The 16,064-nt window shown below is 43.0% G+C and overlaps 1 protein-coding gene across 1 annotated transcript in view; it reads right to left on the minus strand.

Moving 5' to 3' along the window:
• SLC17A6 (solute carrier family 17 member 6) overlaps nt 1–15,323 on the minus strand; it is a 42,892-nt gene extending 27,569 nt beyond the window's left edge. Inside the window, exons 1-3 of the mRNA XM_003412316.4 lie at nt 15,238–15,323; nt 12,379–12,631; nt 10,589–10,707 (exon numbers count right to left, since the gene is read on the minus strand). Coding sequence (XP_003412364.2) covers nt 10,589–10,707; nt 12,379–12,631; nt 15,238–15,323 — 458 coding nt within the window. The remainder of the gene's footprint in view (nt 1–10,588; nt 10,708–12,378; nt 12,632–15,237) is intronic.
• Between the last annotated feature and the right edge of the window lie 741 nt (nt 15,324–16,064).

Genomic DNA, 16,064 nt, shown 5'->3' on the forward strand with positions numbered 1-16,064 from the left:
TCAATTTCCATTTGGGCAGTGGCTTGTCACTTAACAGGGGACTAGTGTTCTTCACTCCAGGTGCGGGACTAATCCTTTTCTGGAGGGTCTGCAGTAGACTGATTCAGGCTGTTTAATCTATGTAATGTAATCAAACCAGGGCCTCAGTGCCTTCCTTTGTCACATCTGATGCCCCCATTCACATATTAAAAAAGGAATACACAGGCACAAGTCAGCCCTTTGGTCCCTTGGTACATCATTAAGTTGTAAAAAATGATTTCATCACTCATGACAGAGAAATTAGAAGGCCCCAACAGTGGCATATGGCAGGGGGAGAATTGCTCCACCAGCTGCCCACCTGGCTCCCTCCTCTCTTAAATCACGTCCCTCCCTCCAGAGGCTGCCTCTGCACTGCGGTCGAGGATGCTACAGCTGCAGGAGAAGTCAGAGCTAGAGAAAGGTGAGGGGAGAGGAGAATGGAAGGAAGTATGTGCCAGTCCTTAGAGACTCCTCCTCCGCCCCAATCCATCTATTCATCTGGTGGGGAAGGGTATTTTTTTTTTGTTGTTGTCAAGAAAAGAAGGCCTCTTCTGCATTGCCCCAGATACCTGACCTATAGGGCCCACAATGGGAAGGCGGCTAGTTGTTTGATAGACAGGTCGATGAGTGAGATAGAGAAAGTCACCTTTTGCCCAGAAGACAGGACTGCCTATAAACCTTTTGCACTATAGCTAGATGGTGGGCTCTTGCAGCAGGTTTTGTTTTTATTCATAGTATGAATTATTTTCTCATGCAAATTTCCAAACGTTTCTCACTGGAAGGGTTAAGGAACCCCTCCTTGCAATGGATGCCTTAGTGTACATGGAAAAAATATATAAATAGATAGGTAAGATAGATAGATGGATAGATTAGATAGATAGACAGATAGACAGACAGACAGACAGATGATAGATTGATAGATGATAGATAGACAGACAGACAGACAGATAGATAGATGGATAGACAGACAGATAGATGGATCGATGATAGATAGTGTTTTCAGTGATGAGGCATAAGAATTTCTTTCCAATGCTTATTCCAATAAAAAATAAAACGCTTCTCTGTTGTTTAATATATGCTAAGGAAAAAGACAGAAAAGCAACAGTAAAATTGCTCCTTGCTTGGCTTAAAATATATGAAGGTGTGTTTAAAAAGTCTTTGTTCCTCTTTCTAAAAAATCGTTCTCACGAGAGGATACTTCATAAATGGGCAAACCAAATATTTACCTAGATCGTATCAAATTTTCACTTTTATAAATGCAAATTCCCATTAGTAAATAGTTTTAAAATTCATACACTTGAATCTGTTCATTTTTAAAAATAAATTGACCTCTCATTAGATCAATCTGTAGTCTGAATCCAGTTGTGTCAGCCAAAATCCCAATGACTGATCCCCCCCCTTTTTTTTTTTGCAGACAAAAGGTCTACACTCTCCACCAAACCAAAACCATTGCTGTCGAGTCGATTCTCACCCATGGAGACCCTAAAGGACAGAGCAGAACTGCTCCATAGAATTTCCAGGGAGTGCCTGGTGGATTTGAACTGCTGAATTTTTTATTAGCAGCCAAACTTTTAACTACTAAGCCACCAGGGTTTCCAGATACTCTCTGCAGTCATGCTCAAATGTCTGCTGCTTTATAGGAGTCCAGCGTCCAAAGGGACAGGGTTGTGAGGAGAAGCTCTTAATTCCATGTTTTCTAGTACAGAAAATCACACTATTTTTCTAAGTCATTACAAGGTTTTTGATTTTGCCTTTTGCACAGAAAATAACAGAATTGCCCATGTTTTGGCCAAATACTTCCAGAGTCAGTACACAGACACAAACACTGTATGCTTCTTTAGCCAAAAAAAAAAAAAAAACCTAATGATCCCTTGGGTCTGCTAAAGACATCTCTCTCTAATTTGCGAATTTATTCCCTGGATTTGGGACATGATAGATTGTAGTTACTCATTCAGAGAGCAGATGGCTCAACTTGCTGCTTTAAAGTGAACTTCTCAATGAAGCACATAGTATCAGGCAGAGACGTTAAATTTCAGAGTAGAGGTAGCCTGTGGTGATAAATGGAAACCCTTGTGGAGCAGTGGTTAAGAGCTATGGATGCTAACCAAAAGGTCGGCAGTTTGAGTCCACTAGGCGCTCCTTGGAAGCCACATGGGGCAGTTCTACTCTGTTCTATAGGGTCGCTATGAGTCGGAATCGACTCGATGGCAACGGGTTTGTTTGTTTGTTTGTTTTTGGTGGTGGTAAATTACTGGACACCTGAGTTCTAGTCTCAATCCTGTCGTGACCTTGGGCACATCACCACCTCACTGACTATTTCCTCATCTGTAAAATGGGAGGGTTGGATTAGATGAGCCCTGTCCAGCTCTAATATGGATCCTTTGTGTTAAAGGGAGTTCACCAAAAGCTACAGCCTTGTGAAAACCTCATGCATTTTATTCAAATAAAGAAGTTGTTTTTCTTTAAAGTCATGTTAACAAAAATCAAAAACCAAACCCGATGCCGTTGAGTCAATTCCGACCTGTAGTGACCCTATAGGACAGAGTAGAACTGCTCCATATGGTTTCCAAGGAGCGCCTGGTGGCTTCGAACTGTTGACCTTTTGGTTAGCAGTCATAGCTCTTAAACGTTGCACCACCCTGGTTTCCAAAGTCATGTTAGAAACCCAGAAATACCTGATAAGACAAGATGCTATACTAGGAACTGAACCTCTTTCAATAAAAGATAGGGGCAGTGAGAAATGAACTGTAACATTCAACAAGGAAGTTTAACATCAAGCTTAAATGGGTTTTTCTAAGGATACTTACAATGCCTGGCTAGAATTTACAGACTTCATGCACTGAATTACTAGCAGTCTCTATGCTCTGGGCTAAAAATATATTTTTAAAAGGCAACCCTTTTAAAAGCCTTCAAATGAGCTTTGTAACATTTTCCATGAAAAAATCAATTGAATTGCAAATAATGCATATGGGAAATTAATTTTAAAAGACAGAAATATGACATGGGAAGAAGCCTTTTTATCACAACTGAAATTATTTTCATTTTTTTTAAGACAAATTTAAACAAAAGTAACACTAAATGGTCACAGGCATTTTTATTCTTCCATTTCTTTTTCAGAATTTAAGATTTCATCAATAATAAATGATAAAGGCCAGCAATAATCACATGCCAGGCACTACAAAGCACTTTACACATATGATCTTACTTAGTTGTCATGATAGCCGTATGAGGTAGATATTTTGATTAGTCCTCTTTTACAGAAAAATAACCTGACGCTCAGAAAGGATAAGTCATGTTTTTTGTCATTCAGCTATTAAGTAGAACACGCAGAAGTCTGAACCTAGATGTTTGGCTTTAGAGCTATATCTTAACCACAACACCACATTGCCTTTTTAAAAGCCCAGAACACTTTGTCGTGATGCTCACTTTATTTATTCAACAAATATCTATCATGAACCAGGCACTTTTCAAGATATTAGGAATATAGCAATGAAAACAGCATGAGCAAACCTGCCAACCCTCACTGAGCTTACATTTTATTGGGGAAAAGCAGACAATAAACATAAATAAGTACAATGTTGCTAGAGCAGGTAGTGATAAGTTTTTTGCAAAATATCAAAGCAGGGTTGGAAATCAGAAAGATGAAGCAGGGTAGGAGAACATTTTTAAAAAGGTTGAAACAATATTGCCACGTGGATAAAGGCAAGAATTCTCTTTGTGAATGCAGTAAAATGCATTAAAAACATAACTTTGACCAAATATTTAAATATATTGGACCTTCTTTATCCACGCCCTTTGCAAATATTCTGTTGTTTACTTTACTCCCATTAAACAGTCGTCCATCCTCCTCCTCACAGTTCTTTAAATTAAGGGTAGAAATATTCCTTAGCAATTTCACTTTTTTTAAGTGTCTGCATTACTATCAGCCCTATGCCCTGTATTGTTTAAAAACAAAATTAATTTGCCTCCACCATCTTTCTATCCCATCACTCATCTTTCGGTTTGTTGTAATACGGTAGCTTGTGCATTGCTGTGGTGCTGGAAGCTATGCCACTGGTATTACAAATACCAATAGGCTCACCCATGGTGGACAGGTTTCAATGGAACTTCCAGACTAAGGCAGATTGGAAAGAAGGGCCTAGCAATCTACTTCAGAAAAAAATTGGCCAGTGAAAACCTTATAGATACCATTGGAACATTGTCTAATATAGTGCCAGAAGATAAGCCGCTCAGGTTAGAAGGCACTCAAAATGTAACTGGGGAAAAGCTACCTTCTGAAAGTAGCGTTGACCTTAATGACATGTATGGAGTCAAGCTTTTGGGACGTTCATTTGCTAATGTAGCACAACATAAAATGAAAAGAAACAAGTGCAAACGTACATAATTAATTGGAATACAAAATGTACAAAGTACGAATTAAGGAAAATTGGAAGTTGTCAAAAATAAAATGGAACACTTGAAGATCAATAACCTAGGCATTAGTGAGCCAATATGGACTGGTACTGGCCATTTTGAACCAACAATCATGTGGTCTACTATGCTGAGAATGACAAATTGAAAGCGAACAATTTTTCATTCATCATCAAAAAGAACATTTCAATACCTATCCTCAAATACAACGCTGTCAGTGATAGGATACTATACATAGGCCTACAAGAAAGACAAGTTAATGTGACTATTATTCAAATTTATGCATCAACCACTAATGCCAAAGATGAAGAAATTGAAGATTTTTACCAAATTTTGCTAACTGAAATTGATGCTTTGATAATTTCTGATGATTGGAATGTGAAAGTTGGAAACAAAGAAGGAGGATCAGTAATTGGAAAATATGGCCTTCGTGATAGAAATGATGTGGGAGATAGCATGATAGAATTTTGCAAGACCAAGGACTTCTTCACTGCAAATACTTTATTCAACAACGCTAATGGCAACTATACACGTGGACCTCATCAGATGGAATACACAAGAATCAAATCAGCCAGGGCCCGACTATGCAATAGACTATCAATTGCTCATATGCAAGTTCAGGTGAAGCTGAAGAAAATTAAGTCCATGAGAGTCAAAGTATGACTTTGAGCATATCCCACCTGAATTTAAAGATCATCTCAAGAACAGATTTGACACATTGAATACTAATGACCAAGAACTAAAAGAGTTATGGGATGACATCAAGGACATCATACTTAAAGAAAGAAAAAGGTCATTAAAAAGACAGAAAAGAAAAAAGTGATCAAAATGGATGTCAGATGAGACTTTGAAACTTGCTTGTGAACATAAGAGTAGCTAAAGGAAAAAGAAGGAATGATGAAGTTAAAGAGCTGAAAAGAAGACTTCAAATGGCAGTGTGAGAGGACAAAGTAAAGTATTATACTGAAATGTGCAAAGACCTGAAGATAGAAACCCAAAAGCGAAGAACATGTTCAACATTTTTCAAACTTAAATAACTGAAGAAAAAATTCAAGCCTCAAGTTGCAATACTGAAGGATTCTATGGGCAAAAAATAGGAATTGCAGAACACTTAATTGTGTTCATGAGAAACCTGTACATAGACCAAGAGGCAGTCGTTAGAACAGAAAAAGGGGATATTGCGTGATTTAAAATCAGGAAAGGTATATGTCATGGTTGTATCCTTTCACCATACTGATTCAATCTGTTTGCTGAGCAAATAATTCAAGAAGCTAGGCTATATGAAGAAGAGCAGGGCATCAGGATTGGAGGAAGACTCATCAACAACCTTCGATATGCAGATGACACAACCTTGCTTGCTTAAAGTTAAGAGGCCTTGAAGCACTTACTAATGAAGACCAAAGACCACAGCCTTCAGTATGAATTACACCTCAAGATAGAACAAAAATCCTCACAAGTGGACCAATAAGCAACATCATGATAAATGGAGAAAATATTGAAGTTGTTAAGGATTTCGTTTTACTTGGATCCACAATTAACACCCATGGAAGCAGCAATTGAAAAATCAAAAGACACATTGCATTGGGCAAATCTGCTACAAAAGACCTCGTTAAAGTGTTAAAAAGCAAAGCCATCAACTTGAGAACTAAGGTGTTCCTGCCCCAAGCCATGGTATTTTCAATCACCTCATATGCATTCAAAAATAGGACAATGAATAAGGAAGACGGAAAAAGAATTGACGCCTTTGAATTATGATGTTGGTGAAGATTATTGAATATACCATGGGCTGCCAGGAGAATGAACAAATCTGTGTAGGAAGACGTACAGCCAGAATGCTCCTTAGAAACAGGATTGGCAAGGTTTCATCTCACATACTTTGGGCATGTTATCAGGAGGGACCAGTCCCTGGAGAAGCACATCATGCTTGGTAAAGAAAAGGGTCAGAGAAAAAAGAAGACCTCAATGTGATGGATTCACACAGTTGCTGTAACAATGGGCTCAAACATAGCAAGGATTGTGAGGAGGTGCAAGACCCGTTACTGTTTCACTGTGTTGTACATAGGGGTCGCTGTGAGTCAGAACCAACTTGATAGCATCTAAGAAAAACTTTTGTATCACTATATGCATTATGTTCTCATCTTAAAACACTACAGAATAGCAAGCAGCCATCTAAGATGCATCAATTGGTCTCGACCCACCTGGAGCAAAGGAGAATGAAGAACACCAAGGACACAAGGTAATTATGAGGCCAAGAGACAGAAAGGGCCACATGAACCAGAGACATCATCCTGAGACTAGAAGAACTAGATGGTGCCCAGCTACAGCCGATGACTGCCCTGACAGGGAACACAACAGAGAACCCCTGAGGTAGCGGGAGAGCAGTGGGATGCAGACCCCAAATTCTTATAAAAAGACCAGACTTAATGGTCTGACTGAGACTAGAAGGGCCCCAGTGGTCATGGCTCCCAGACCTTCTGTTGGCCCAGGACCAGAACCATTCCCAAAGCCAACTCTTCAGACATGGATTGGACTGGACAATGGGTTGGAGAAGGATGCTGGTGAGGAGTGGGCTTCTTGGATCAGGTGGACACTTGAGACTATGTTGGCATCTCCTGCCTGGAGGGGAGATGAGAGGGTGGAGGGGGTTAGAAGCTGGCGAAATGGACACGAAAAGAGAGAGCGGAGGGAGAGAGCAGGCTGTCTCATTAAGGGGAGAGTAACTGGGAGTATGTAGCAAGGTGTATATGAGTTTTTGCGTGAGAGACTGACTTGATTTGTAAACTTTCACTTAAAGCACAATAAAATTTATTAAAAAAAAGAAAAAGGCATATCTGTAAGATTGCCAGGATATACCATTAGGTGAAAAAAGCAAGGTATGGAGAAGTATACAGAGCAGGACCCTGTGAGTGACTAATGGTTGGGGAAGAGGAAGGAACATTTAACTTTTTGTTTTATACATATTTGTTGTTTGAATTTTAACCATAATTTTATTTTGAATTAAGTATTTAAGATATATTTTGATGATTATTTGCCAAGTATTCACCAAAAAAAGAAAAAAGCTACACAATTTGTGACGATTCTTCAGTTGAGTTCCTATCCTAAGGCTCTCCATGGAGATGACTAAATTCTCCTGCTCACAGTGTGCAATAGCTCTTTTAAAAAAGACAAAGGAAAAAATGATGTAATAGCTCTCCTTTGAGAAGGAGTTTACTTCCTCCATTGGTCCCCTGGCTCCTCCTGCCACAAGCAGGAAAGCAAGAATACTTAAATTGGTGCCAGAAAAAGGACCAAGAATCCAAATTGTGACCAAGAGTGAGGCTATTTTTGCTTCATCAGTAAAAAAGAGAAATTAAGTCATTGCTGTTTGTTTTCCATTCAGAAATTTGCCAGGAGGTGTAATCAGGAGCCCTTCCTTCTCTCTTGAGGAGCTGTCTCCACACATCTCAGTTCCCCTACTTCAGTTCCACACACAACAGTGATTCCATGGCAAACACCTTCCAATGGGAGCTTCTTCTACACCTAAAGGGAAAGGAATCTGTCCCCAGTACTCCACTCAAGGGAAGTCTTCTTCTACTATTAGATGATCTATAGGGAGAAGCTTATTTGAATGGACCTACAATGCTTATAAGTTGGAAAACTGTTCTTGCTGTGTTGCCTTTGATGTTTTTTGAAAAACTGTCATAATATATCTTTCAAGCCAATTCTAAAAAACCTTTCAAGTTTTGAGTTAAAGGCAAACCTTTTAAGATAAAATTTAAAAGATAAAAGTCCTAGATTTCTAGGGCTACTGGAGAATTCACTAACAGTAATAATAGGTATTTCTGGATGATTAAATTATTCAAGATTTTTATTATCCTTTCTTTTATATATATTTTCTCATTTAGGACATAATATTTTTATAACCAGAAAAACAAATGTTACATGGATTTTAAAAATATGTTTTCAGTTGTATTTGTTTTATTGTATAAAGAAAGCCAGTATGTCAAAATACTAAGATGTGATAAGAAAGTTATGCTCAACAATTGTCAATATGTTCAATTATGAACATATGAAATATTCATTTCACTTGGTTTTCTTAGCCTTGCAAAGCACAAGATATTGTACGTGAAAATATTAAGTTGCCGTCCTTTGATTACCAATTTAAAGTTAAGGGGAATTCAGATCCCAAAAAAACCTCTAAAAATGAAAAAAAAAATTTCTTTGAGGAAAATCTATCAAATAAATTAGAACCTGAGTCAGCATCAGTCTTTTCATTACTAAACACCACACAAATGATAGCAGTGAGCTTGCATTTTTTTTTTAAACCAGGAAAACCTGTTTATTGACCTCCTAGCCTTACACTGAGGGAAAGCTGGGGCATCCCTGGTGTTTTCTTCCTGGCAGGAAAATGTTAACATTCTAACTTTTGGCAAGCTGAAGATTTTGACTCTGAATAAAGAGTTAAAGGCACAGCCACTATATTTTCATTTGACATCATATTGGGCTTCCTGTATCGTTATTACTATTTCTGACACATCGTTGAATGTTTTTCCCCTGAAATAAAACTATTTTATGTATGTAAGATTGGAGTATCTTCTTGAGGGCAGTTTATTTTGTTTTAGAAAATAATTTTCCTCAGAAGGAAAAAATAAAAGATTCAAGATACTATGCATTAGGGATTTGAAAACCAAAAAAGAAACATATTCCTTATCAATAATACAAAAGAGAATATTTCTTAAAAATTTTCTACTATCAAATTTTTCTTTGATTTATCCCACCCATAAAATTGGTTTCTCACACAGCTAATAATCCTCATCTGATTAGGAAACCCTGGTGGCGTAGTGGTTAAGTGTTAACCAAAAGGTCGGCAGTTCAAATCCACCAGGTGTTCCCTGGAAACTCTATGGGGCAGTTCTACTCTGTCCTATAGGGTCGCTATGAGTCGGAATCGACTTGACAGCAGTGGGTTGGATTCCTTTTTTAACATTATATCTTGTCACCTGCTGGGTCTAAGTGCTTGTCATCCCTGTTACTTAAAAATGATATTCACAATCAGAGTCCTTCGTAATCTATTGCACTCTCTTTTTGACTTTGGAAGGGCTCTCCAAAATTTCCCTCCTTAGGAATACTAAACTAAAATAAATTTCCCAGAATTCCTCCCCAGGCCCTGGAGATAACTGAGAAGACATCTTTCCATTTTTCTGGTGAACCAGATTGTAGGTGGCAAAAGCCACGGGATGGAGTCTGGGAGATTTCGGTGAGAAGTGGCAGAGGCCAGGTGACAAAGGCAGAGACGTGGCCATGACTGGGGAGGTGCCCGGTTCTAGTGTTCCCCCTAAATTGTGACTTTGGGGATGAAGGTCCAAGGTCTGAAGAAAGACACGAAGCTGTGACAAGCAGTAAGACTTGGGAAGACGCGTGCTTGTGTTCTTAGGCTTAATGAACACCTAGTTTTGTTTATCAAAATATGCACACTGAATGAAACGAAGCTGACCTTCACATTCTGGTGGCCAGACGTGCTTCCTGATTCCTACACCCCCACCCCTCAGTCCTTATGCTACGTGCTTCGGGGTCGCCTCTGTTTATTGCGCTGGGGGACACTAGCGGGGGCTGGCGCTAGGACCTTGGCTGCAGCCACCGCAGCCAGGCGAGAGGCCGAGGGCCGCAGCTGAGCTCCTCCGCCCACCCCTGCCCCTTCCCAGCGGAGCTCATTAACAGGTGGAATCGCACCCCAGGCGTCTGAAATCCCGCCGGCCTCCATAGAAACCAATCCTGCGAACCCAGAGCACCAGGTGGGCGGGCTCCGGGGCGGGCGGTCGAGGCGCCCTGCCAGGAGGTCAGCCCCACGGGGAGCCTGGGGACCCGCGAGACCAGCCGACGGGAGCGCAGCACGTGACGCCCCTCACCCCTTTGTCCACTAGGCCGCGTGGTGGTCTCCGCTCCCCTCCCGGAGCCCACGCTCTTCCCGGCCTCAGCTCCCACCCAGCTGCAGTCAGTACACTTTGACCATTTCGCGAAATATATGGGCAACTACCTCAGAGGGTTCGACAGCTTGCGTCCTTCCTGATGCACCCCAAATTCTTTCGGGCGCCTTCTTCTGGAGTAGTCCCCGCCCGCAGCCTCTGCTGCCCCCTCTGAAGGTCCGAGCCCCACACCCCCGAGCCCAGAGCGGACGCATTACCTGTTGGCTGCCAGCCGAGAAGCAATGTAGCCGCCTGGAATCTGGGTGATGATGTAGCCCCAAAAGAAGGAACCATGGATCATCCCCACGGTTTCTGGGTCCCAGTTGAATTTGGCTTTCTATGAGGGTAGGAAACAAACCAGATGGAGGGAGAGAGAAGATAATCAGCGCTTGAGCTAGGAACTCCCGTTCATCCGCGGGCCAAAAAGCCCTCAACCCCAAGGGCACTCCCTCTATCCCCGGGGTGGGGGTGGCTGAATTTTTGTTTCCTAACAAAACTTTTCTATACCCTGTTTTGGAGAAGAAATGCCTCTTTTAACTGAAAAAACCATGGTCATTAACGAAATATATTGTTATGAATGGTGGGGACAACCCAAATAACCAACCCGGCTTCCGCTGGGCGCCCAGAGTTTTTACTCCCTGACGACTTTCAGGTAGATCGGCCCAGACTGGTGAATCTCCAGCGCCCTCGGGCCAGAAATCTGCACCTGAGATTATAGGAATGTACAAACCCAGTCTTGGAAATTCAGATTCTATTTGCCGGCTGGGGAGACAGAGATGCGGGACTAGGGTCCATTTAATCGACGGTGGCTAGGGCGGGTGGGGACGTAACGACGCTTGGAGAACCAAGCCAAAGCTGGAGACCCAAGTAGGGAAATGTGGAGGAAGGGAGGTGGGGACAGAGAGTGCGGAAAGGATGTGGTCGCAGAATGGGGGATGGGAGTGGGGTGGGAAAGATTTGGAGCAGACTGGGCAGTTTAGGGAGTGGGGGGGGGGAGGAAGGGTGCTCCAGGTGGTAAGAAGTGTAGGCGACGGATGTGTATGCAGGTCGCGGCCTAAATCCGACCTGGCCCATCTGGGCCTTTCCTTCATCCACCGGGCCCCAAGTGGTGGGCCTCAAATTAAACTGGGGCCAAATATCCGTATCGGTGAAAGAGTGCTTATCTGCCCAGGGACCTGGGGACAGTTTTTCTCCTTTTGAATAAAATTTTGAAACTAAACGCAATTTGCAGAGGCTTCGGACTCCCCAGGACCAATGGAGCTCCCCATTCTGGAATGTCTCCACCAATCCCTCCTCCCTCGGTTTATGGCCACTCTGGCCCATAAACAGAAAGTGGGGACCCTCTGGTTTCTGTGACCTTGACGTTACTCTGCCCAGTCTAGGCCTCATCACCCCCCAACACACCGTAAGATTACAGCGGGGCTGGACTCCCTGTACCCCAGAGACTGCTCTGCTGTGGCTCCTCCTCCTCGAACCGCTAAGTTTCCAAAAGGGCCTCTTGGATGAAACTGCCGAGATGCGCATAGTTCATTTGATTTCTTTTTTATTTTATACTGATTATGAAGAATGTTTTGGGGAAAGTTGGAGGAGGTAAGGAAAAGATTATAGAATGCCGCCCTTTTTTTATTCCTTAAGGTAAAAGGAAAATATTTTTATTTAGATTTAGGGGACGTTATTAGTCACCAGCTCTGTGTCCGGCTAGCTACTAGGCTAAGTGCATAAACCTTGTATTAAGCCACCCTTCACAAAAACCTAGTGACCTGGACACTATGGTTCTACTTCGCAAATGAGGAAAGAAAGGCCCAGAGAGCAGAAGCGACTTGCTCCAGGAGCGGAAAGGGAAGTAGTGATAATACTGCGGATTTATCCTAGATTTGCAGATCTAGACGGGAACTTAGGGAGCATCCAGGCCTTCCTTCGTCTTGCAGTTGGGGAAAACAGGGTGGCACAGGTGATGTGGCTTTACGAGGCCATGTGGCGGGCCCAGGGCGATCCGGGAGCGGCCCACCTCCTTGATGACCTTGCCCCCGCGATGGATGGTGCTGTTGTTGACCATGTCCACGATGGCCACGCCCAGATTGCAGCGGATGCCGAAGGAAATGCAGAAGCCCAGGCCGCTCATGATGGCGATGATGTAGCGGCGCGGCAGGCCGAAGCAGGTGCAGTCGCACAGCGGCGCCTTCTTCTCGGGCACCTCCAGGGGCTTCCCATCCTCCGTCAGCTCGATGGCCTCCCCGGTGTCTTGCTTCTTTTCCAGCACCCTGCGTGGCAGAGCCGGGGGGAGGCAAGGACGCGGCGCGTTAGGCACCCGATGCCGGCATTCTCCCCCAAGCCCAGCCTTAAAGGCTCAGCTGGTGTGGGGAGGCGCTGACCTCATCTTTCCTCCCTCAGGGCTTAGGGTGGGGCGACACCTGGTTTCCAGACCCCCAAGGCCCTCTGGCAATCTGCCCGTCCCCCTCCCCTAGGCAGCGATTTTTCAATTTTAATACCTTCAAGCCTTAGGTCTGCCCATTCCCTCAGGATCTACCCCGCAGCGCCTTATTTAGATGGATCCGCCACTAGGGCCTAACTTTCTTGGCGGGTCCGCAGTTTGTGGAGCAAAGGGCTATGCGAGCGGCGCCTGACGCTTCCCTCCGCAGTGCTTTACCTCGGCGACAGTGGATGTTATCCAGCTACCCAGCCTCCAGAGGGCTGCCCCGCTGCGGGCGGACCCAGCCACAGCCTCGCACCCACGCTACCCCTTTCTTCCCAGCCAAGTTGAAGCTTTCCAGGTTGAGGACGCCGGGATCCCGCCTCCCAGCTGAGCCCAGGGTCTCCGGGGACTAAGGGCTCCCCCTGGCCGGTGCCCACGCGAAGAAGGGTTGTGAAGGCTCTACTTCCCCCTCCTCCGGCCCCAGGTGCCAGTTCAATGCTTACTCGGCTTTACAAATCTCACCTTTTTTTTTTTTTTTCTTTACCCGAGTTTGAAACAAAGGCCTCCGCAACATATGGCGGACACCTAAGCTTCCCACTGCCAGAACATGAATAATTAATAATTCACGATCTTGCGTCATTACTATCTCGGTTACAAGCACGGAAAAATATCCTGCCCATTTCCAAAATCATAAAATGCGACTCCTGCATATACAAACGCACCCGAATTAACTGTTTGAAATGTTCCATATCGAGGTGGAAAATCTCACAGTAATTATTATTTTTAAAATTTGTGTAGTATTTCAGAAGATTTCACCCGTGTGAATGAATTCCTTTCACACTTTCGTCCTTGAGCGAAGGGAGAGGAGGAGTGGTGGAATGGTTTTACTCAAAGGCTGCAAGTGTTGTTCTGATCCACAATATACTCGTGAAATTTCAGTTCAAAAAGCGAATAATGTGAAGGCTAACATCTCCGTGAATGCTTGGGATCGATACTTCCAATATTTAAACAAAGAACCTTTCCGGTTACAATCTGTAGACTTTTCCCAAACCAGGTAATTTATTTTTATATGTGCCCTTTTAAATGATGTAGTCACACACTATTGTTTTCATACACACACAAAAGCAAATGAAATATTTAGATCAATTGCAAAAATGTAGAGTTTGAGATACTGCAGTCAAGCAATTTGAGGCTACCAGAAAAGTATGTCCGACTTTCAAATTCTCCAAAATATCACCTGGGGAACAGGTCAGAAAGATATTTGAGGCTACCTGAATGCTTAGTCCTAAACCCCAATGTTAGAAAATGTAACTTATTCTGTGAGGAAAAGAAATTGGCTAATGTGATCCCCCCCCCCCATTGGCTTCGCACGCTCACACATGCAAAGCTGAACCCCCTAACTGATGGCAGTTGGGCTAGGAAAGAACAGCTCTTTGGGGGCTGCTGCAGGACTGCAGGGCCCTTGCGGTATCCACTGCCGCAGCGGTACATGATCGCGCCTGCTTGAAGCCCAACCGAACCGAAGAGATTTGATAACAGGGACGCGCTTTAGTCAATTTTGTTACATTACCCACACATTTCAAAAGGCTTCAATTTCCCAAATTTGAAAATAAGTGCCGTGTTAGAATCCTTTTGCCTGTTTGTGTCTGCTCTGTTCTTAATTTAGTCCAGATTTGGAAGAAAAAGTGTATTAATGTAACATACTTGAAAGATTTTAAAGTTGTTAAATTTACAGCATAATTAGTATAGTGGCTATAGGGAGGATAAACATTTTTAATCATCTCTAGTTTCAGACCTATTTTGATGGTTATTATTCTTACAACCATTATGGCATTTTCCATGCAAGAAAAAGAATTCTAGGAGAGGACACATAATTAAAACACACACATTGTTTTCAGGTTCATAGAGGAGCTGCTTCAGCTATCAATTATTGATATTTTTTGATTCCCCTTCCTTTAGTACAGAAGGAAGATTCCACTGGGGGACTCTCTATTCCAATGGTTTTTAAGCTGGGATCTGAATTTCTTTTTGCCATTACTCTTTGGATTTTCTTGGTTAATTTTTAGAGGCTTTTATTTTTTTTCTTCATTTATTTAATCAAAATAATTTAATCTGGGTGGCTTTTAGCACAAAAGAAGGGCTCCTTGACCAGGTATTGGTCATTTCTCAATTGCAAAGAGGGTAAGTCCAGAGTTGAAATGGCTGAGAATCTGCAGGTACCAAACCAAAAATCACACACGCACACATACACACAGCAGACAGGTTCGTTTAGTGCAACATTCCTGAATTAATAAACAGGTTTCCAGAGCAGCCCCGCTCAGCAATGAGCAACAAAAGACTTTCCGATCACATTACAATCTCTGTAAGCAACCAGGGTTTACAGAAATGGCCTGGCAGATTTTTTTCTTTTTTTTATGCTGAGCCCCAGGCAGGCATGGTTTTGCTTTCTCTTACCTGTAGATCTGGCCGAGGGATTTCCCAGCAAAATTCTTTAGCCCCTCTTTTCCTGGGGTCAAAATCCTTTGTTTTACCGACTCCATTCTTGCAAAGACTGGTGTCGGGTGCTGCCAGACTTAAATAGTTATCGCTATGAATGGCGGGGGTTGCGCATGTTGTCTTAATCGCTTAAGGTAGTTGTTGGCTTTTTCTTCTCAGCGAAACGGTATTAGTGTGCCTCCAGTAAGAGTGCGAGCGAGAGAGGGGAGGGAGAGTGAGAAGAGAACGAGAATACAACAGAATAGCTGCATGCAGCCCACGGTTTCCTAATAGGAGAGTTGGTAGACACAATCAGAAAGTCTCATTGGAAGGGGAGGATCCGGTGGCAAAGGGCGCACGCAGTGCCATGGTATTTGGGCGGGTGCAGAGGAGTCCTTGTCCTGGAAGTCAGTCCACTGAAAAACAATGTAATTTCCCGGTTTTGAAGGGCTTATTGCTGTCAGAATCTGCTGGCTTTTAAAAGGAGGGGGCGGAAATATTACAGAACCCTTGTGTAAGGGTAAAGTCACAAGAAGAGTACTTTTAAAATCGTGTCTTTGCGTAAAGGGCAGAGCACTTCCAAAACTCACGGGAGCGTGTCAGGTCTCAGGTGAGCAATGCTGCTATTAGTTTTTCCTCCCTGTCCATGATCTTCTTCACGCCGGCGCAACTCTGCTCTGCGGTAGAGTCGAATTAAGATGGAGAAGGCTTGCTATTCTTTGAAGACTTGAGTAAATAACAGACACACCTCCTGATTTTGGCAGCGGCCGCCAAGATTTTTTCAGCACCGCTGACAGCGCCCTTCT

Source organism: Loxodonta africana, chromosome 7 (assembly GCF_030014295.1).
Source record: "Loxodonta africana isolate mLoxAfr1 chromosome 7, mLoxAfr1.hap2, whole genome shotgun sequence".
In the NCBI taxonomy this organism is placed as follows: domain Eukaryota; kingdom Metazoa; phylum Chordata; class Mammalia; order Proboscidea; family Elephantidae; genus Loxodonta; species Loxodonta africana.